The sequence below is a fragment of the Leptonychotes weddellii genome, chromosome 15 (genome assembly GCF_054177405.1).
Source record: "Leptonychotes weddellii isolate Sample4059 chromosome 15, ASM5417740v2, whole genome shotgun sequence".
Taxonomy (NCBI): domain Eukaryota; kingdom Metazoa; phylum Chordata; class Mammalia; order Carnivora; family Phocidae; genus Leptonychotes; species Leptonychotes weddellii.
In genome coordinates, this window is record NC_138383.1 from 11,123,478 (window position 1) to 11,144,955 (window position 21,478).

General features: G+C 43.1%; 1 protein-coding gene across 1 annotated transcript in view; it reads right to left on the minus strand.

Moving 5' to 3' along the window:
• Window positions 1-21,478, minus strand: part of LOC115938207 (centrosomal protein of 112 kDa-like) — a 136,185-nt gene that overhangs the window by 39,978 nt on the left and 74,729 nt on the right. Inside the window, exon 4 of the mRNA XM_081804655.1 lies at window positions 3,903-3,992. Coding sequence (XP_081660781.1) covers window positions 3,903-3,992 — 90 coding nt within the window. The remainder of the gene's footprint in view (window positions 1-3,902; window positions 3,993-21,478) is intronic.

A 21,478-nucleotide genomic window follows, 5' to 3' on the forward strand; every position in this document is an offset into this window, starting at 1 on the left:
ACAAGAACTATGACTTATTCATCTTCGTGTCTTCTCAGTACCGATCACTGCCTGGCACAATATGCCTATCAAAAGAATGAGACTTTGTGCAAAAAAAAAAGTAGGACCCTGCGAGTGAAATGCGCAGCATTATACTTTATTTATTGGATCTTGAAGGTATTGTTTTTTTTACTAACTTATTTAAAATCATCTGCTGAGAAACTGTGTGACCAATGTAATCAAAGCTACTCATACTTTCAAAACTTAAGATACTCAGCTCAAAGGAGGGGTTTTGTCCCATGTATGTTATTATCAGACATTGTTTGGGGACTTTGTGATAAATATTGCTTTGTATAGTGTTAAAAATACCAAGTAAAATGTTAGACTATTTCTTTTCTTCCTTCTCTTTTCTGTAACTTATCAGACCAAATTATCTTGGCCAGGGCTAGAAAATTACTTAGTCTCATTGCAAACAATGAAATCTTGTTTGCTCCCATGAATGAGATTTAGTTTTACACATATCTGAACCTAAGAGATGCGTGGCATTTATCCACTTTACAGAGTGCTCCATATAACGGAAAATAATTTCCTGCGAGTGAGCTGGATAGGTAGGAGCAGTCCTACCCTGGGCCCACCACTACCACGTTAGGGATTCCCTTCCTTTTCTGATGGCTTCGTTTCCTTGCACAATGAGGAAGTTCGCTCAGAGCTCTGATCCCTTTTTCTTGCTGCACTTACAGGATTCTTGCTTGATCTAATCTAGAATTCGAAATTTATTAACTCCTGGTATGGAGAAAAATAAGGATGATTTTTAAATTACTTTGTTATTTGTGGATTATAGGAAACGTGCTTCTATAGGGCTGACTTAGAAAATTAGTATTCTTCTCATTTTATTTGTGTTATCTTGAAGGTGCATCAGAGCACATTAACCCTTTGGAACTATGGGTGAACAAGCCTTCTTTGGTGACTCCGTTGACTGCAGCCCCTGGGGTGAGGGGAGAGGTGACGGCGCGCAGGCAAGGGGTGGACAGCAAGAATACCACCCATCAAGACCTGATGAGAAGCAGCTTTTTGTTTTTAATTAAAAACATAACTTTTAAAATGCCTCATTCATTTTTTGTTTTTATAGACTCAAAACACAGGAATTTTTCTTAAATGAAAAGCAGAAACAGTTTAAACTTTTTTTTTTTTTTTTTAAAGCAAGCAAGTTAAAAAAGGAAGGCCAGGAAATTGTCTTTTGTAATTCTGCCAGTCTCAATTTTGATTCTTTGTGCAACGAGTATCAGGATAATAATATTTGGTTGAAAAGAAAGAGAAGAAATTTCCAAGAAGTTGTTTTGATTATTTGAGAGGCTGATGTCAGGCTGGCTACTGGTCCTACAGTTGCTTTGACAGATGCAAAAAAGAAAACCCTACACAACAATTTCGACATTTGAAATATCCTAAGTAAGCTCATCTATAAGGAGACCCTACAAAATGTCCATGGCGATACTTGTAATTATTTTTGACTATTTCCATTAGTGTCACAAGTTGAAAGGGGGCCATGGGTCAAATTTAGATAAAACCAAAGTTAAATTAAGGGAAAGATAGAGGAATAGGATTTATTATGTGCCCATTATTTGCTCTTGAGTTTTGTTGAAACAATTGGCATCGAATCCTAGCCACACCCTAGGATCTTGTGGAAAGAATTCAACATTTTATGGTTGCAATGATTACGAAATACTCAGTTTTACCCATGGGTATTTCCTGACATTTCTTTGGTAAACTGTAGCCCTAACAGAAGATATCAGGAATTAGTGCAAGAAATAGTCTAAAAAGCCATTGTCACTACAAAGATGAAAGCAACTTTGATGATCAAAAAGAAGTCAATAAAAAAAGACAGAAAATGGCCCCTGAATCCTTCCCTATTGTTCATTTGGGATTTCTTAATTTCCCTACTCTCAATATATTATGGAATTTTCTGTGTGAAGTTTTGCCACGAATTAGAGTGATGTCAACAAAGTTTTACCTTAAGTCATATTTTATCACAAATTGGAGGAGCCCCAGGAGGGAGCACCATTTCCTGCCTTTAAGCAGCTGGTCTTCTAGTTCTGAGCATCTCAGACAGAGTGAGCTCAGCCGCCCTTCTGTGGCGAGCAGGCCTATGGGGGCTGCAGCTGAACACTACGCCACCGTCCCATGAGCCGTCGTCATCTGCAGCCAAATCTGCTCGGCTTTGGTCGCCTTCGCTCTTTGCTGCGCTCGGCCCACGGAGGGTTAGCAGCATTTGCCACCGTACCAGGTATCTGCAACCGTTCGTCACTGCTGTGCAGCCTTTTTATTCACCAGAAATGTCATGGAAGGAGGAAGGGTTCAGAATTCTGATACATCCGGCTTCGAATCCGCCTCTACTAGTCACTACTTGTGTGAGCTTGGACGAGTTACTCAGCCTCTCCGGGTTTTAGCGTGCCCTCGGTGAAACGGGGATGATAGTCCTGGCCCTATGTGGTTATTATCATGACAAGGGAACTACCGTGTGTATCGTGTCTCAGACAGTGTCTGTCACCTTCACACCTTTGATCAAGTGTAGTTATTATTAAATGTTTCATCCTAGTATCATCTTACATTGTGATCCTGTTATTGACTGTACATTAGACTCTAGGAAATTCATATATATCCATGTATGTGCACATACATACATACTTATGCACATTGTATAAGACATGATATATACATAGATACATGGCATATATGTTACACAGGATACAGGTCAGAGAGTAGGAAGGAATTATAGGAGGTCAAGTCAATGCACTAAGCGGTAATATTCAGCATCTACTAGGTGCTCACGTTTGCCATTTTGTGCAATCCCCTACCTCGGTTCCTGTTTGTAAACATCTGCAAAGATGAATAAAGTTTCCCTCTTAGCCGTACTTCAGTGTTTACTCTTCCCACAAGGTCTTAATTATCTAACCTAATGCTTCTACGAGACAACTGAAGTGTGAGAATCTGTCCATACCTATGGCACTTTCTGGGCACAAAGGCTGGTGGCACTTAGGAGAACGTTAGCAATCCTCTATCCAATGGCTGGGGAAAATGCGTTTATCAAAGGTTTCATCAAGACTCACAATCTCTATTGATAACGTTGTTGACTTTTTAGTTTAAGCTGTCAAAATTACCACAAAGAATAATTCACTATAACCAGAAGTACTGGATGAAAATAATCCTGTCATTTGAAAATAAAATAGGTCATTAGCTACTGTCATAGCCAGATTATTCTGGTTATTTTAGACTTATTTCATCAACATAATGCAAAGAGGGGGAAAAGTAAAGTTCAAAAGAAAATCTGATTTACGTGAGTACGAGAATGTCCATACATCTGAGTGTGATGACGTGGCAGCCACTGCTGGCTGCATACTCAGCCTCCATTTCCCCCCTTCTCGGTCCAGGCCGTCTTTCCTCTCCTAGTCCCTCACCAGCAGGTGCCTCCCGATCGGTCTAGGCTAGCTTGGGCCTCTGAGTCCTCTTGCCAGGGACTGGACAGGCCAGGCTGAGCACATGACCGGTTCTGGCCAATGAGATGTGAAGGGAGGCACGGAGGGGGGCGGCGGTCGGGGAAAGGTCTTCTTACTCTTCAGAAGGGCATTCTGGACACTGCCAGGTCGGCACGGTATGCCTGGAGCTGCAGTGGCCCTCTTGGATTGCGTTTGGGATGAAGCCATCATGGGAGGGGGAGCCACGGGAATGGCAGAGAAGCAGAGCCTGCCCTACCTGCAGACTTCCGGTCATGGGAGCTGATCGGTCCCCACGCCGCTTCCGCCAACTAGGGGTGGGGTATTCTGCTCCTCGCAGCCGGCGCACCCCAGGGGCAACGGGAAGTAAGGAAGCGGCTTGGCCTGGGGACAGGAAGCCGGCCAACCGGCCCAGCGGCAGTGGGGAGTGCCTACCTGTTCCTGTGACTCTAGTTCCTTGTGCTGTAGTTTCTTCTCTGCGCATCGCACCTGGTTAGCGCGGTTTTCTAGTTCGTCTTGTAAAGCCTGAAACGGTGTAAGATGAACACGTACATGTTAAAAATTCGCATCCTCGAAACGAAGTCTTGCCACCTGAACTGGCATTAGAAAGGCCTCGGCTCGAGCCATTACTGCTCTTCCCCGGAGCTCAGGCAAACAAAACCAAACTTTTAAGGTGACGCCCAGGTGTTTTCTGCTTTAGGAATAACCAGTATCACAAATTCCAAACAGAAGACAGACACATTAGCACATTCCGTTTATAAAAATGTCTCTGGGGCGCCTGGGTGGCTCAGTGGGTGAAGCGTCTGCCTTCGGCTCAGGTCATGATCCCAGGGTCCTGGGATTGAGCCCCGCGTCTGGCTCCCTGCTCGGCGGGGAGCCTGCTTCTCCCTCTCCCTCTACCTGCTGCTCTCCCTGCTTGTGCTTTCTCTCTTCCTGTCAAATAAATAAATAAAACCTTTAAAAAAAAATGTCTCTGATATTCCCAGCACAGAGCCACAAGCATGCAATCAAGCATAAAGCTATCGCTAATGAATGTAGCTCTCTCGTCCACCTGCAAGGTACGCTGCACTCTGAGAAGTGTTGTGACAGCCTAGGAATTGTAATGTCGGACTAACATGACAGGTTTCCAAATTACACTAATAGTAACCTTAAAGGAATTTCTTCATTAAGTCATGAAGGATGGTGTGGAATTTGAGGAGCCTGTAAGAAGTGTACGGAGAGGAGCTCTTTCAGTGGCCAAGTGGCTGCTGGAAACAGAATTCAGGTTAACATGGGGAATTTAGGAACCATGAGATCAATAATCATCATTGCCTCCATCACTATTTTAAGTAAAGAGGGGAAGTCGAAAAGAAATAGAATGCACTCAAACAATCTGACGTAATTATGGATATGATATACAGAAAGTTACAGGGAGAAGGACACATGGCATGGTAACTGCAAAGGTATCAAATAAATTCTCAAAATTCATTCAATCAAGACAACGGACTTCCTGCTATGTGTCAAGAACTGTGATAGGCACTCGAAATAGAATAGTAAAAGAAACCAGACAACAAAAAATTCCCTGTTCTCATGAAGCTTATATTACATTGGGGGGTAGACAATAAGCAAATAAGTGTAATATATCAGTGATAAGTATAGAAGAGAAATAAAGCAGGCCAGGAGAATATTCTGGATTGGGGTCGGGGAAGGTATTGCAATATTAAACCGGTGGTCTGAGATGACTTGAACAACGACTGGAAGGAGGAGAGAGAGCAAGTCATGGACAACTGCAGGCAGAGCCTTCCAAGTAGGGGACACTGTATGTGCAAAGGCCCTGAGATGGCGTGTTTGAGTCAGCATGGAGAGTGGGCACAGGGTGAGCCAAACCATCAGGGACATCATAGGTGCCAAGTCACATTAAGTCACGCAAAGCCTTGGAGGGCAAATAAGAACTTTAGATTTTATTCAGAGGTAGAAGGAAGGCTACTGGAGGGTGTGGGCAAGTGTTGCTTTAGTTTCTGTAAGGAATAGATGGAAAAGGGATAAGGGCAGAAGCAGGGAGGCAGGGTAGAGGCATTGAAACATACTGGGGAAGGACAATGGGGAAATGCACCAGGGTGGTGGGTGGTGGCAGTTGGGGGTTTAGAGATAGAGTGACAGCCCCAAGGGGTGGATGCAGAGCATGGAAATAAAAAGATCCCCAGGATTTTCGCTTGAGCAGGTAGAAGAAGGCAGTTGGGGAAGGTAAGGGAGGGGTCGGAGCAGAACATCTGTTTAGCTTGGGATGCATTACGTTAAGTCTGGGATGCCCATTATACATCCAAGCAAAGATGTTGGGTTGAAGCTAGGTATATCTACATACAGATATACATAGTGGTTCTTCACCTTTTCTGGGGTTCTAGATCCAGCAAGCCAGCATCTGATGAATGAGATGTGGTCACTCCCCACATGGAAAAAGTATGCTTATGATTCGGTCTTTGAGATCAGGGAGTCTACAGATTGCCTGAAGCCCATCCACGGCTGAACCCCAGGCCAAGAACCTCTAATTTAAAAAGTAAAAAGGTCTGAGGATGAGGTTAAAAGCTTTAGGGGCTCTTTGATATTATGTTTGACTATAAAATCCCCAATTCAACCAAGTCTGCCAACAAGCTTGAAGGTCTTCTTGTTTACAATTCTGGTATTGTGGTCTGGGAATGTAACTGTTCCTATGTTTGTTGATCAAGTCACAGTTTCTTTTTTCCTTTTGGTAGCTACCAATAAATAGGATCATATCCGCTTCTCTGATGGCATCATTGGGGAGAGGAAGGATTACTGTAGTGGGAAGAATGTTTGCATGTTTTTTTGTTCCCAGTCTTTCCTGCTCTCCCATCCACTCTCATCCTGCTGTCAGAGAGATCTTCTTAAACCGAAATCTAATTATGTCAGCGCCCCACTGAAATGCTTGAACAAGACTCCAGCGTCCCTGAGATACAGCTCAAAGTCCTGAGCGTGGCTTGCAGGGACCTCTGTCTTCTGGTTCTGGCCAGGCTGAGCCCCGTGAAGCCTCGGCGTCCCGCTGCGGGGCTGTGGCCAGGATCAATAACCAGGGCGGCTATCACTGACTGTGTGGGGTTTATTTTTAACCCTCACTGCAATCCTGGGCAGTAGATGCTGCTTCCTCTGCGTTGGAGAGCACAGAATTGAGGTTTGGCGAGGTTCCGTAGCCTGCTCAGGTCCCCGTGGCTGGTTTTCAGGCACTGGACTGGAATTTTAAAACATTAACTTCACATTCTGTACATTTTGCTATTCGCGCTGCCTCCTTCTCCCTCTGTACCTATTTTTCTCTTTTCTCTGCTTGCAAGCTTCCCCACCTGCTCTGCTTGATGGCGTCAATCCTGAGAGCTAAGAATGGACTCCTCAGGGCTTTTACCCTTCTAGTGCTTCAGAGAATCAGCGTCCGTGTCCATGCAGGACTGAGAGCATAAGCAGCAGCTCGGGGCTCTCTCCCCCTCAGGCCTGCAAGCCTAGTGCCAGACCAGCTCGACGCCTGGCACACACTTGACACTGAATTCATGTTTGTGGAAGGAGCTAATAAATATTTGAGCTATCCTCCCTGAGGAAATGTACTTCAATCATCAGGGCTTCCAAACGTCCTGAATGCAGCACATTCAACTAAAGGTTATTATGTTTCTCGAAACAGAGAAGATACAACTATACCTTCCAAATATCTATAGCTAGACATATATTATATATGTATATATATGACATTGTTGTTACTTGTGGTAATATATTGTCTGCTTTCTGCCACAATAAAAAATACACCACTTCCTGTATTTTTTTTAGTTTTAATTTTTATCTTTATTCTATTTTTTTAAAGATTTATTTATTTATTTATTTGAGAGAGAGCGAGAGCACGTGCTCATGCACATGCATGGGGGCGGGGGAGGTGAGGGGCAGAGGGAGAGGGAGAGAGAATCCTCAAGCAGACTCCCCGCAGACCACGGAGCCCGACGACCCTGAGATCATGACCTGAGCTGAAACCAAGAGTCTGGCACTCAACCGACTGAGCCACCCAGGTGCCCCGAGTTTTTATTTTTATTTCATAGAAGAAAATAAAGGAGATGTGCATCTCTGTTGTCTTAAACAAAACATTGCTCCCTGCCTCGTCTCCCTCCGCCTCGTGTGGTAGCGGACCCTGGGAGCAGCCACACGCAGCGTCCCCTGTCCTCCTCTCTACCCTCTGGGCATCCCCGTCACACCGGCCAGCTGTCTCCTCCACGCTCCCGAGTCCATTTTCATCAGTCACTTGTTCCCTCCCAAATGCCCAAGCCGGAAGCCAGTTTTCTTCCCCATCCTGTGGCAGTATTTGGCCCTGTTCATGCTGCGGTATTTTTTCCCTTGAATTGTGAGCGACTAACTCTGCAGAGTGAAGCCAGGGCTCAAGTAAGGAGGCTGCTGCAAAAGCACAGGCCAGACGGGACAGGAGGGCTTGAAGGAGGGCTGGGGGTGGCGGTGGCAGAATCATGAATGGGGCGTCAAGGGAAAGAGGGACTCCGAGATACCACAAGGCTTTGACACTGGACGACCACAGAATAGACACCGCGGACTACTGGAGGGACAAGGAGCCAGAGCAGTGGAGGCAGGCTGGTTTTTGACAAGTTGAGTTTAAGGTGCTGGTGGGACTTCACAGAGGACCAGTCACAGTGGGAGGGGGTTCTGAGCAGCGGAGAGGGGTCTCAGACTAGGTGCAAATAGGACACTTCCTTGGGGAAGTAAGTCAAAAGCGAAGAGGTTTAAGAATCTGAATCATGGCTGACAGCCCACGGAAGAGCAGGCAGAGGGGGAGGAGGCCAAGGGGGCCGGTGAGAACTTGGGGGTGAGGGGGCAGCTGAGAATTGAGCCTTACGGGACTCTAGCTGAAAGCGTTTCTAACAGGACGGGTCACAGAATTACATCTGATCTTTCTCCACACTCCACACAGTGAAAAGTCTAAGTTAACCATATTTTATCAATGTTATCAAACTAGAAGTGAAATTACATTTGCTTTTTAAAAAGGTACCATTTTCCAAATTTGCTCGTAATTTAAAGATGTAAGACGTGACCTTTTGAAGGTTAATCAGAGAAAGCAGTATGTCTAGAAATTACTTTTATTATCTGTTAAAAAATCAGTTTAAAAAATTGGAAAAGTAACCAAATAATATACCACTTTCAAAAAAGTTCAGATGTACTTAGATGAAAGGAAAATGATGGTTTATATTGGCAGCTGTTCCTAGTCTCATATTCTAAAAAATTATTAGGCCATTAGAGTTCCAACCTCAGGATCTGACATAAGGACAGTGTGAAAGTGACCACGATTACTCAATCAGTACAAGAAGGAACATTCTTTCAAGTTGTGGCTTCTTTATTCAAAAGCCTTCAGATCTGACATTTGACACACACACACAAAATCACAACTTTTGGTTTATTCCTGAGAAAAGCCCATGATAATGAAAGAACAGAATGTCCAACATTGGGTCACAAATATAAAACAATCCAACTTGCACGGTTAAACTGTTTATTCTGCAAAATTATTCCTCATCTCTCAGCTCTGCTGTGTTAACTTGCATCATTACTGAAAAGGCAGTTCTTTTCTCCCAATTAAACCTGTCTTTAAATGCCATGTAAGTCAGCTTGCTGTAGGAAGCTACACTGTGCCGACTTTCAGAGTGCTTTGTGGTGGTCGGGAAGAAAGAATGACACTTTCCAGAAGAAAAATGTAAATGACATAATAAGCTTTGCAAGAACAATGAGGGTATACCACACTCTTGAAAAGGGAGCATGTTATAAGATAATTTGATTTGTTTGTTTAAAATATGAAAATAATTAGGGCAAATTAAAGTCTGAAAGATTATACATGTCAATGGACTTTGCAGGGTGAGAAGGGCTGGTGGCTAACGTCCCCATTAAATAGCACCTGTGTCAGGACTAGAGCTTTGCTGCTGGTTTGGGGGGAAAGAAAGAGTACTAGAGTCGATGTTATTTTCATAAAATTTATAAACACGATTCAAAGCAAAGCACTCAACTTGTAAAATGCATTAAGGACTTATTTGTAGTCTTACTGAAAACCAAAGTTTCTCTGGCAGTTCTCAATCAATTAAACAAACATGAAATGATGGCAGATACATGCCTTTTAATAATGAATAAATGAAACGAGTTCGTTTCAATTATAAAGTGGTTAACAAGTTATTCTATGAAGGAAAAAGTCATTGGAAGGGAGAAACCCTGTGCTATAGTGATAAAAAAGAAATGGGGCATCTGGCTGGCTCAGTCAGAAGAGTGTATGACTCTTGATCTTGGGGTCATGAGTTTGGGCCCCACAGTGGGTAGAGAGATTGCTTAGATAGATGGATAGATAGATAGACAGATAGACAGAATGTTCCCAGTATACAAGGCATAGGACAGAGGCTTTCAGACTTAGTCTTTTGGTGTGACCAGAAGCCTTTCTAGAGATCTGACCTTGCCCTTAGCCAACCTCTCGGCCAGCTCCACAGATGGAGGTGGGGGTGGGCATCCATTCTGGCCCATGAGAGCTATCACCTTGTGATCCTTTTTCAGTAGGCTGTCTGGGCAAGCAAATTTGTCCTCAGCTCATCACCCAGAATATCTGACCTCCAGGTTGTCACCAGAGACTACCATCTCAAACTCTCTACTTCCCCATCTTTACCAAAACCTCCGTTGTGAGAAATTTGGAAAACTACGTTCTAATCAAAATAGAATCAAGAGGAAAAAGCTTCCCTCTCCTGAGTCACTTCTGGAAACACTGTCAGCAGAGTGAGCTCTTCCATTTTGTTAGGTAGACTGTAGGAGTATGCCTTCCCTCTTTTTAAGAGTTTTCAAACCAGTTCTCACTGACTTGAAATTTAATGCGTTTTATGCTTACATTCTGCCTCATCCTGTGTTGCCAAGTTTTGGCAAAATGCCTATGTCTGACTTTTTCACAAATCATCACGAGGCCTATGGGCACATTTTTCTGAGCCTGCCGTACATTGAGGGGCAAAGGATAAATGGACCCTTTCCTTGGTTCTCTCCCATAGACCGTGTTCTACATGTTCTCTGGGAAGTGGGAATCTCGAATAGTGTAGAGTTCTTTTATTTGAAGAAACTGGGGTAAAGCATATGTAGACCAAAAAATCATGGATTAAGTTTTGCCCTGTATAAATATAAAATTGGGGTCCTCAAAGTCATTGATTTTGAAGACTTTGGGTTAGGTCTGTGGTCATGAAACGAGGAAGCAGACGAGCCTCTGCTGGGTGAAATGCAGAAGGGGCCTCATTAGCAGCAAGCTCTGCACAGCCAAGGAGTTTAATAAGCAAAAAAGCCAAGTATCTGTACCAAAGATGCTGCCCAAAAGAAGTCCACCTGGCAAACTGTTGAAAATTGATGGGTACATGGGGGTTCTGCATACTATTCCCCCTACTTTTGTGTATGTTCCAAAGTTTCCATAATGAGAAACTAAAAAAAATGTTAAGCTTTTCCTACTTAAAAAACATGAAGTCACCATATCCTTCCTTTCATAGGTTTGAATTGGCTATCTTACTTCAGAGAAGACATGATTCATTCATCATTCAATGGGTAGGAGAGATATAGAAGGACTTCCCCATGTGTATTCTGAACATAAAGTTAAGGAAGCAAGGAGTGATGTTCATATTTTGACCTAAGGAGAAGATAATTGGAAAGGGAAGGCTTATTTATATTTTTATTAAGATATAATTTATAGACAGTAAAATTCCAGGTTTATTTTTTAATGGAAGTGGTCTGTTTTCCATTTAAAACATGTAAGATGATTTAAAAGTTTGTGTCATAAAATATCTATTAAGATTATAAAATCCTGATATAAACCATCATCCCGATTGGTTTATCTATCAACCGGAAATGACACCTGATCTGTGACTACAGGGAAGAGACAATAATTATGAAGGGGATATAGGCATGACTCTCATTTAAACCTTAATTGCCTTTTTAATAACGCCCACATTTGTGTAAGTAGCATTACTTCAATTCAGTTTACAAACGGTGCCGACATTATTTCTGACGAGTCGGTTTTCCTTGGCATGTCAATGGACACAGAAACAGCAGATGATTTTCTTTCTACTATGGCTAACTGAAAGCTAGGGAAAATGAAAGAAAAGCAACAAAATCTCACTACTTTTATGTCAGATTTATAGACTTTTTTTAAAGCACATCTTGAACAACTGGGATACAGCAGGAAGACCAAGCCCTGTCTCCCAGATGAGGAGATCTAACTCTGGGGGGGAGGGAAGATGACACAATGGCAGAGGGACATTTTTCCTGGGTGGTCTCACTGGCTATTTACAGAGGCCACTATAGCTCCTGTCTGATTTTATTTTTTTAATAGGCTAAATCTACTAACAAAAGTAACAAGTCTTCAACTGAAATGCCAGTCAAGATTTCTTTCAAAGTGATTTCTTCATTTAGACCTACCCAGGATGAATAACAAACCATAAGAAAGTTTTATTAGTGATTCTACAGTGATGGAGAACGGGCTCATACTAGAGATCTAAAGAAAACCAGAACCACAGTCACTGCAGAGGCCACTAATGTATTTAAAACACAACAGTATATATATATATTTTATGGCTTACATTCAGGTTTTTAATTTTTTTTCACATTCCAAGCAAGCACTTTTTTTTTTTCTTTTTTAACCCTCATAATTCAGTCTCTGGTGATATTGGTATGAAGAAAAGGAGATCTTTGGGGGTGTTAACCCCATACATATGTTACTCTTCACATCAGGCAAGATTCCTTTCAGGTGGAAAGTTTCTAGTCCTTGTTGCAACAAACCACATGTGTAAGAAATTGCACTTGGACGTGAGCCATTGCTATAGTATGTAGTAGGCTACTGATTCAGCATGAAAGGCAAAATTATTGTGGCCAGTATGAAAAACAAGAATAGCGTTTTCACCCGAGAAGAAGAAAGTTTTTACCTAATCTCTCTTCTCTTTTTCTCACCTATTTTCAGGCTTTTAAAATTCCTAAAGAACTTCCTTTAAAAGTCCTAAAAATGCACTTTTAAAAATGTTGGTTTTTCCTGGTCTTAACACAAGTTCTAGGAACAGAAGTCATGTTATTCCAAGACTATGACCTGAGGAAGCTGGCATCTCCTGACGCACCTTATCAATGTTTCCCTAGTCACACAAACACCCTCCTGACCTGACCCACGTCTCCTCTTCAAGTAGCAAGTATTTTTCTACTCAGGAAATCCAAATCACAGGTTCTTATCTCAGGTAGTAGAAATCGAGGATCAAGCTCAAGAACCACAGCTAGGATGTTTCAGGATCATGGAAGAGGGCGACAGAGTGAAAAGTGTTGACGTCTTGCAGACCATCCCTCTTCTGCACAAGCCCAGGGAAGAGGGAGCACCCATAAGTCATTCATTTCAATTTCGACTTTCTTAAAATGGCTAATCAGTCACACGCGTGATCCCTTGAGCCTGCAGCATTCATTCCAACAAACCGTGATTGTCTCCTCTATTAAAACTGAAGAAGGGACGTGCCGGCTAAGAGAGAAGGCAGATGAAGGAATGGCTACGGGGCTCCCTGCGGAGGTGGCTGGGGGCTGTCATTAACTAAGGGCAGGGGACAGACAGAGCAGAATTAAAATATATGGGAAGGAAGAGAGAAAATACATTTCTGTGTGAGACAGATTCAGTGGTAATACGATGCCAGTGACGACCACGAGCGAGAGAGAGATCATGAAGGAAGCACTTCGGGGCAGTGAGATCTTGAGTTGAGTGTCAGAGGTGGAGTGCACACCACGACACCAGTGTCCCCTGTCCCGCGGGCAGTGGCCCCCAGCTCCAGCAAGGACCTTCCTGCTGAGGGCCCTAAAGCTCATCTCCACACACATCTCGCATGTCCTCTGGTGTGGTGTCTCCCACTGTCTCTGTGTACACATAGCTGCTCACCATCATCTCAGACTATCAAGTCCAAGACCAAACTCATGGTGTTCCTCCTCCACCAGCTTCCCTCCCCACTGTCCTGCCCATCAGTGACACAGCCCTCTTTCTGCCGCCACCCAGGTTTAAACTCACGGCCCTCCGTGGGCTGTCCCTCTTTCAATTCTCAGTCCCGGTTAGTTGCCCGAGTTCCTTCAATTTCTATTTGAAGGCACTCTTACTTCAGCCTTCATTTTTGCACAGTGCGATTCCATATTTTTCCCGGCTGTGAACTCACTGCAACCCCCTGGAAGACAAATTTTTCTCAAAGACTATCTTTTTATTGCCATTCTCCATCTCCAAAAACATAAATGCCTGACCATCTCTTAACCCTGTCAAGGTTAACATTCTTCTACCTAGTTCCAAATCCCTCCATAGTCTTGCTTACTGTGCTCAGCATACTAACTCAAAGCTAACACGTTAGCTCCTACAGGTCAGGTACTGTGCTAACATGTCAGATCCCACAGGTCAGGTGCTGTGCTAACATGTTAGCTCCCACAGGTCAGATGCTGTGCTAACATGTCAGCTCCTTCATCAGGCTAGGAGCCTTAAATACTCCACTTCTTTTCACAATAACTCTCTGAGAAGCCTCACTTGGGAGGCAGCTAAAGCTGCTACAGATTGCCCAAGCTTTCCAGCTAGAAAGTCATAAAGAGAGGAAATGGCCCCAGGTCCAGGGACCCTCGAGGAGGGAATGGTGCTGCCTGAGCACCTGCCTCTCTGCCTCCCCTCTATCCATCCCCCCACACTGCCCTGAGGGCCTCTGTTCCTTTCTTCATCTTATCTAGAATACCTCCAAACTGTCTATGCTAATGCTACTTTCCTTCAAAAGCCTTCAATGACTGGAAATGATCTGGGTTTGGTCTTAAGATATTTAGTCTTTAACTTAATGAATCAAAATGTATAGAAGGCAGGAGGAAAAAAGTTTCCGTGTCACAGATTCAATAGTAAAAATGATGCCAGTGGTTTGCCTATCAGAGTATGGTGTCACAAAAGAAGGGCATTACGCCATATTCTGGGTTGAATTACATGCCCTCAAAAAGACATGTTGAAGTCCTAACCTCAGAACCTCAAAAAATGGCTTTATTTGGAAATGGGGTTCTTGAAGATGGAATTAGTTAAGAAGAAGTGATACTGGACTAGAGTAGGCCCTTAATCCAGTATGACTGGTCTTCCTATACGAAGAAGAGGGAAGAGGTTGGCCATGTGAAACCAGAGACAGAGACTGGACAGAGATGCATCTATAAGTCAAGGACACCAGAGATTGCTGGGAAACACCAGAAGGTAAAGAAGCAAGGGAGGATTCTTCCCTGGAAACTTTAGCACGGCCCTGCTGACACCTTGATTTCAGACATTTAGTCTCTAGAACTGTGAGATGATAACTTTCTGCTGTTTTAAGCCAGTTGGTTGTTGGTCCTTTGTGATGGCAACCCTAAGGAACTCATACACACCAAGGAACTTCCTTTGTCTTCCATGTTTTCTCTCTGAAACACTGTAGTGCATGTGCGCACGCACACACCCTGAAGCATACACACGCATGCATGCACATTCCTTTTGTACTACCTAGTTCTAGACTTCATTTTGTCCACGTAAGGACCAACAGCATTCTCACTGTGCGACAATCTGTAAACTTGGAGATTTTCTCCAAAGTTGGCATTTGAAGAGTATTACAATTATATGTATCCATTTGCATTTCTATCATTTTGTGTCCATGCTCATATAGGTTATAAAGGCAGTCATTCCAGTAAAACGCTGGCGTATTCCTAGACCATGAAAGAGAAGATGCCCAAGACGTGGAGGCAGAGATCCTTAGGTGAGCCTGTTTCCGGCATTCCCACATTCACAGAGGGGATGGAAATTATATATGCCACAGAAAGTATTTTTCTCTTTCTTTCTTTCTTTCAACCTTAAGATACTGTGATATCTGGAGCCAATACTTACAAAGAAAGAAGTTTAAAACTTTCTGTTTAAACCACTTAGAATGAGAGGATTTACAAAGATCCTGTTTAATGTTCAGCTGACACATTGTCAAAAACATTTATCATGCAACCTTTTGAAGTTTCTTCCACTCCCTTTTAGTTATTAAAGCTTGGATTGCAGTTAGTTATCAACAACAAAGCATACACGTGATAGTGTTTTTATAGTCTTTCAGTCTGATTTCTGAACTACTAAGCAAAATTAAATTCTCCTGATCAGAAAAATGATTAGTGACCTAGTTTTCATGCTGAATGCGCAACACAATTGATCTCTGAAATCACTTCTGTGGGGACCCAGAGACTATGGAGGGGGCTTGGAAATTTCACTTAAGTGTTTTATAATGCTTCAAATTTAAGACTCTTCAGATATAAGAATGGGCCACTTTAAGTTAGTCTACAATTCTTTCAGTGCCAATTAGGAAACAGTGACCTACATCACTGAGATTTCTCTGGCAACTTAATCCTAGTATAAATTTCTTCACATTGAGAATAACTCCAGTTTACATTTTCCCAAGAGGAATCAAAACTCTTTCTAAATAATTCCACTGAATAATGTTTTTAAAGTGTAGACAATATATTAGCCCTCATTTGGAAAGCAGCACCAAGTTGGGTAAGACGTGGTCTTACTTTTTAAGGAGCTTACACTATCACAGGAGGTATGCAATAAGGACAAAAAAAGCAGGAGTCTTAAGTGTCCAACTGAGACACTTAAGAAGTGTCTTAAGCATCCAACTGAGAAAACAAAAGAGAAGAGGGAGGACAGACAAAGGAGTTCAAGGACACCACAAAGAAGCAAGCAGATAAATACAGAATGGGGGACATTGTACAGGACCACGGATTTTGTTTCTGTAAGAAGTTGATAGCACAGAGTAAAAAGTGAGAAAGGGTCTGCTTTTAATTGAAAAAGATATAAGGTAAATAAACACCAAATGTAATGTTTGGATCTTGTTTGGATCTTGATTCAGACAAGTCAACTGCAAAATGGCATTTTAAATTCAAATGGAGATACCTAGTTATGAAGCAGGCATTTGATGATACTAAAAGACAATTGCTAATTTTCTTCGGTATGACAGTGGCCATGACCGTGTGAGATAATGTCCACATTTTTGGAGAGGCATTCTGGAACATCCAGGGTAAAACGACATGACGTCTGGAATTTGCTTTAAAGTATGTTAGCGAAGAAAATGGGGAGAAAAGATAAAGTACATGTGGCCAGATCTTGATAATTACTGAAGCTGCATGATGATGGATAATTATTGAAGGTGGGTATAGAGTACCATAATCTCTACTTCGGGTAGGTGTGCAAATTTTCGGAATAAAATTTAAAAATATATGTATACAATAAAATGAAATGGTGGGGGGGAGCACGAAATTATCAGGGAAGTCTTCAGGTAGAAAGTGGCACTTGGGGGAAACCTTGAATGATAGTTGCAATTTGGACAGGCAGGTGGGGAAAGGAGAAGAAATGTCTGCCAAAGAAATAGCATTTGCAAAGGTAAATAAGAGGAAAATGGACCTGCAGTCCAAAGGAGCAGCCTCTGGGAAGGCGAGGAACAGAGTCAAGGTCAGGGCACAGGGGCCTTGACCTTGAACGCCAGGCTGAGTTTACACTTAATTCGGTGAAGAGGAGATGCACTTTTGTGCCATGCTCAAACTCATACATAATTACTTCCTAGATACCAATGACGCATGTCCCAGGCTTAGCACGTACAAAACTGGATGTTATTATCAGTTCTCCTACTTTCTTCCCTATCCTCCTACCCACCCCGCCCCTTTGCCTAAACCTATTTATCTCCCTATGTATTCGGAGCTAGATTAATGGAACCCATGTTCCCCCAGTCATCTGAATCAGGAAGCTCGAAGACATGCCTGAATTTTCCCTACCCTTAAACCTCCTGGTGGATCATCTACCTGCCTTCTGACTGCATCTCCTCTCCAGCCCACTGTTACTGTGCTTGCTGATTCTCATCTGGGCTATGAACACACTCACAGGTCTCTCCTTTCCAGCTCACTGCTGCCAGAGTAACGTCCTGATCGACTTCTCCCCATGTCTACGAACAGCACCAGCATCAGCCACACAATCCAGCCCGTTATCTCCAAGGAAAAAGCTCAGGAGGTTTCCTCGACAACTTGCTTTTATCTCACTTACCCCCCTCCCCACAGAGTCCTGGTTTTCCTCACTAAGCCTTGTGGATTCAATGCCTTCAATACTTTTGCTTGGGTCCACGTGGTGCCATCTCAATTGACATTCTCGGACTGCGTTGTCAGAGCTTGCTCTCTGGTCTCCACTCGCTCCTGGAGGCTCCTATCGGCCTAGTCTCCACAGAGCAGCCAGTTATGACTTCAAAAGGCATATAAGAAGTTACCATTGCATCCCTTCTTCCCCTAGCCCCCCCGCCACATGCCATTCATCAGTAAGTTCTGTTGCCTCTACCTTACAACATGCACAACTCGCCCCCTTCTCTCCGCCTCTGCTTCCACCAGCCGCATCTGAGCCATGGCCGCCTTTCACCTGAAGACTCCCGCAGTAGCCTCTGGTCTCCCTTCATCTCCCTCCTACACCTTCTGCACGCGGTAGACAGCTTGACCCACTCAAGTGTGAATGGCTCTCACCTGCTCAAAACTCTCCAGGGGCTTCACGTTACACTTGGAATAATATCCTACCTCCCCCGAGGCGGGTGAGGCCCTCACGACCACCTGTCCCTCAGGCCTCCTGTACCAGCCTCTCTCTTGTCCTCCTGGTCCAGCCACACACTGGCTTCCTTTTGTTCTTTGAACATCACCAAATTTATTACCACCGTTGAGACTTGTAACTAGCTCTTCCCTTCTTTCAGGAATATTTTCCCCATGACCTTCACATGGTCAACTTCTTGCAGCTAGTCTCAGATCATAATCACTTGCTTGGGGACACCTTTCCTGACCATGCAGCCGAAACTGGACACCTGGTCATCCTTTACGACATCCCACCTAAGGTCTTTGCAGAACACTTATTACCATTTGATCCTTTTCTTCTTTCTTTTCTGTTTCTCTTTTATTTAGAAGACCCTATGAAGGCCAGGAATGGATCCTATTTATCACTGAATTTCAGGGACCTAGGATAGAGCTTGGCATATTAGAAGGGGCTCAATAAATACTTGCTGTAGAGTATCTGGTCATGTCCTCCTCTCCTGGAAATATTCCAAAGGTTCATGCGTAGTCTTCAGGCACTGCCTCTAGGACTCCTGCCCCCTGGTCTGTCTCTGCCATGCACTGCCCTTGCCCACCCCTGCAGCAACACTGGCTCTCTGAGTTTGGCACACCTACCATCTTGCTTCCACCACGGGGCTTTACATATTCCTTTCTATCTGGAGCATGATTTTGCCGCTTAATACTTAATGATCTCTCTCCACACATCCTTTAGAACCCAGCTTAAACATCACTCTTGTAGAGCAACTTCTCCAGTCCGGCCTGCTAGGATGACCTCCCGGAGCACCATGGGCCTCTCTTTGGTAGCTCCATCAGGATCATAATTTTTATATTTATGTCTGTGATTGTTTTATTTGACTGGCATCTGTCTCTTCTTCTAGCCATATTTCCCATGAGGGCAGGGGCTGGTCTTGGCATTGAAGAATTTTAAAGACCACTGTGTTAAAAAGCTCATTCTCCTGTGAAGTGAAATTTACTGACAGTGGGGGCAGAGAAAATGTGAATTATTTCCGAATTCCGGTCTGAAAGTACAATAATGAACACGAACATTGATGCTCCTAAATATGTAGCAAAAATTACATTCATGATGAAATTATGAGACCTTTAACTTGATGGTTTATGTTGCTTTTTTAAGAGGAAGTTTTAGAGGGGTTCTTGGTTGGCTCACTCAGTAAAGCATGTGACCCTTGATCTTGGGGTCATGAGTTTGAGCCCCACACCAGGTGTAGAGCTCACACACAGAAAAAAGGTGAAAGTTTCAGAAGTTTCCAACTGGATTTTTTTTTTTTTTAAGATTGTGTTTCCCACGTGAGTTAAGAGAATGAAAAAGATTAAAACTTTTTTTGAATGACTGGATTAACAACTGCTATTGTCAGGAATGTGTTTTCCCTCAATCACTGTACAGTAGTACATGATATCAGTAGTACATGATAAATACAAAGAAAAGACCGTAATGTTTCCACAGCTTTCAAATCAGCTTTAATCAGAGACAATGATGTGCAAGGTGAACTATGATTTCATGAACTAGGTTGGACCCATCGCACTTAAAGTAGGGATGTAAACAGTTAAAAAAAATATTTTTAAGCAAACAACAACAACAAAAACAAAACCAAAACAAAACAAAACAAAAAAACCCAAAAAACCAAGGCTGGTTCTTGGCAGAGCTTAGCCAAAACATATTTTTTCAACCTTAACTTTTCATCAAAGACTTTCCTTTACTAATGAATTATGCCTGGAACTAAAACTGGAAGGCCAGCATGGCCCCTTTGAAATGAACCACCACAAACCAAACACCTACAGCTTCAGGTGAGTGTTGTTTCTTTTCAAAATGGATAAAACTCGTTTTAGTGCATTACATGATCAGTATCCTTGAAAAAGATGTGGTTTAGGAAATCCAATGTTTTAAATTAATTTTTAAAAATTCTTTCCTCAGTGATTTATTGCTAGCATGGCTTCTTAGCCCAACTGCTGAATAGCTAAGACCTCTCCACCTCTCACTAGTAGATGAAACTTTGTTCTAGGACCTAATATCAATTTCAAACATTTGTTTTACTTCCCCCCCCGCCCCCATTTTTATGTGTGACTTCTGATTGTCAAGTAATACGTGCTAATTGAAGGAAAATCAACAAGCATAAAGAGGAAAATAAAATTCCATACTCCTTGCACCCAGACATAACCACTACTCACACCATGGCTTTTTCCCTACACATATGAAACCAGCACGTTGAACTCGTAGGACTCACTGAGCGTGATCATGGGAGCCCCCATCCTCTGTCTCCCACTCTTCCTATAATCCTGCTTAGTGGAGATAGCTTCTCTCCTGTCCCCTGGTGGAAACTCAGAAGGGGCCTTGATTTTCAGGTCACCCTAGTCCGACAGTGACTTTAAACTGGACACATACTCTTATTCCATTTGTATTGTTCTTAACAAATTTAAATTGTTCCTAAAGGCAATTTCATCTAAGGCAAGACATATTCAAGGGACTCCAGAGCACCATTCTATGGCTTATTATGGACATACTTTTGCTTTCTGTTTGTCTTTGATCCAGGGACCTGAAGCAGGTGGGTGGTCCTGGGGGAGCCCTGCACCCCAACGTCCCTGACTGGAGACTTGTTATAGTTTACTCTTCCCTGGGAATATCCCCTAACATTTGTCTTCACCCTGCCTCCTGGGCTTCCACTCTTGGCTGCAGTTCTCTTTGTACGTTGATCTTGGCATGCTGGATGGAGTGACCCTCCTCACTCCCCTCTGTCTTCTGCACGGAGAAGGCACATTGAGTGGGACCCTATCATCTGGTGCCCATTTGACGATTATGTATCCAAGGCCCACTGTGCTCAACGGAACAATTCTGAGGTGCTGTACGTGAGGGAATCAGGGCATGAAATTAATGGTTCTTGCCCTCACAGGGTAATTGTACTTTCCCCCATAACTCATGGAGAAGACCCACAGAAGATGAATAGTTGAACAAGAAATAAACACTTCTTCAACCACCTCTTTTAGATCTCTGAGGAGACTAAAGTATTCAGTATTTGTATGTCAGGTGGAAAGTAGCCTGGAGAAAATGATGTCTAATACTGCTTATATCCCAAGCAGGAAGACTTCCAAAGACTTTTGAAATACGGCCTATTACGAATGCTTGGGAGAGTCACATAAACAGGCCAGGGTTATCCACACCACCATCCTCATTGTGTACTTACGGCACTCTTCCCTCTGAGTGGTAGAGCCCAGACAACATATAATTTCTGCTGCGCCATGGGGCTTCAAAAGGGTTTTGAGGAACAAAAAAAGCCTCGGCTTTCTCACCAGCAAATGTAAATAGTGACCAAAATAGTACTAGAAAGTAAGCAGGGTCAGAGCTGTCTGGGCCTGCTCTAATTTTCACTTTTGATGAGAGCATG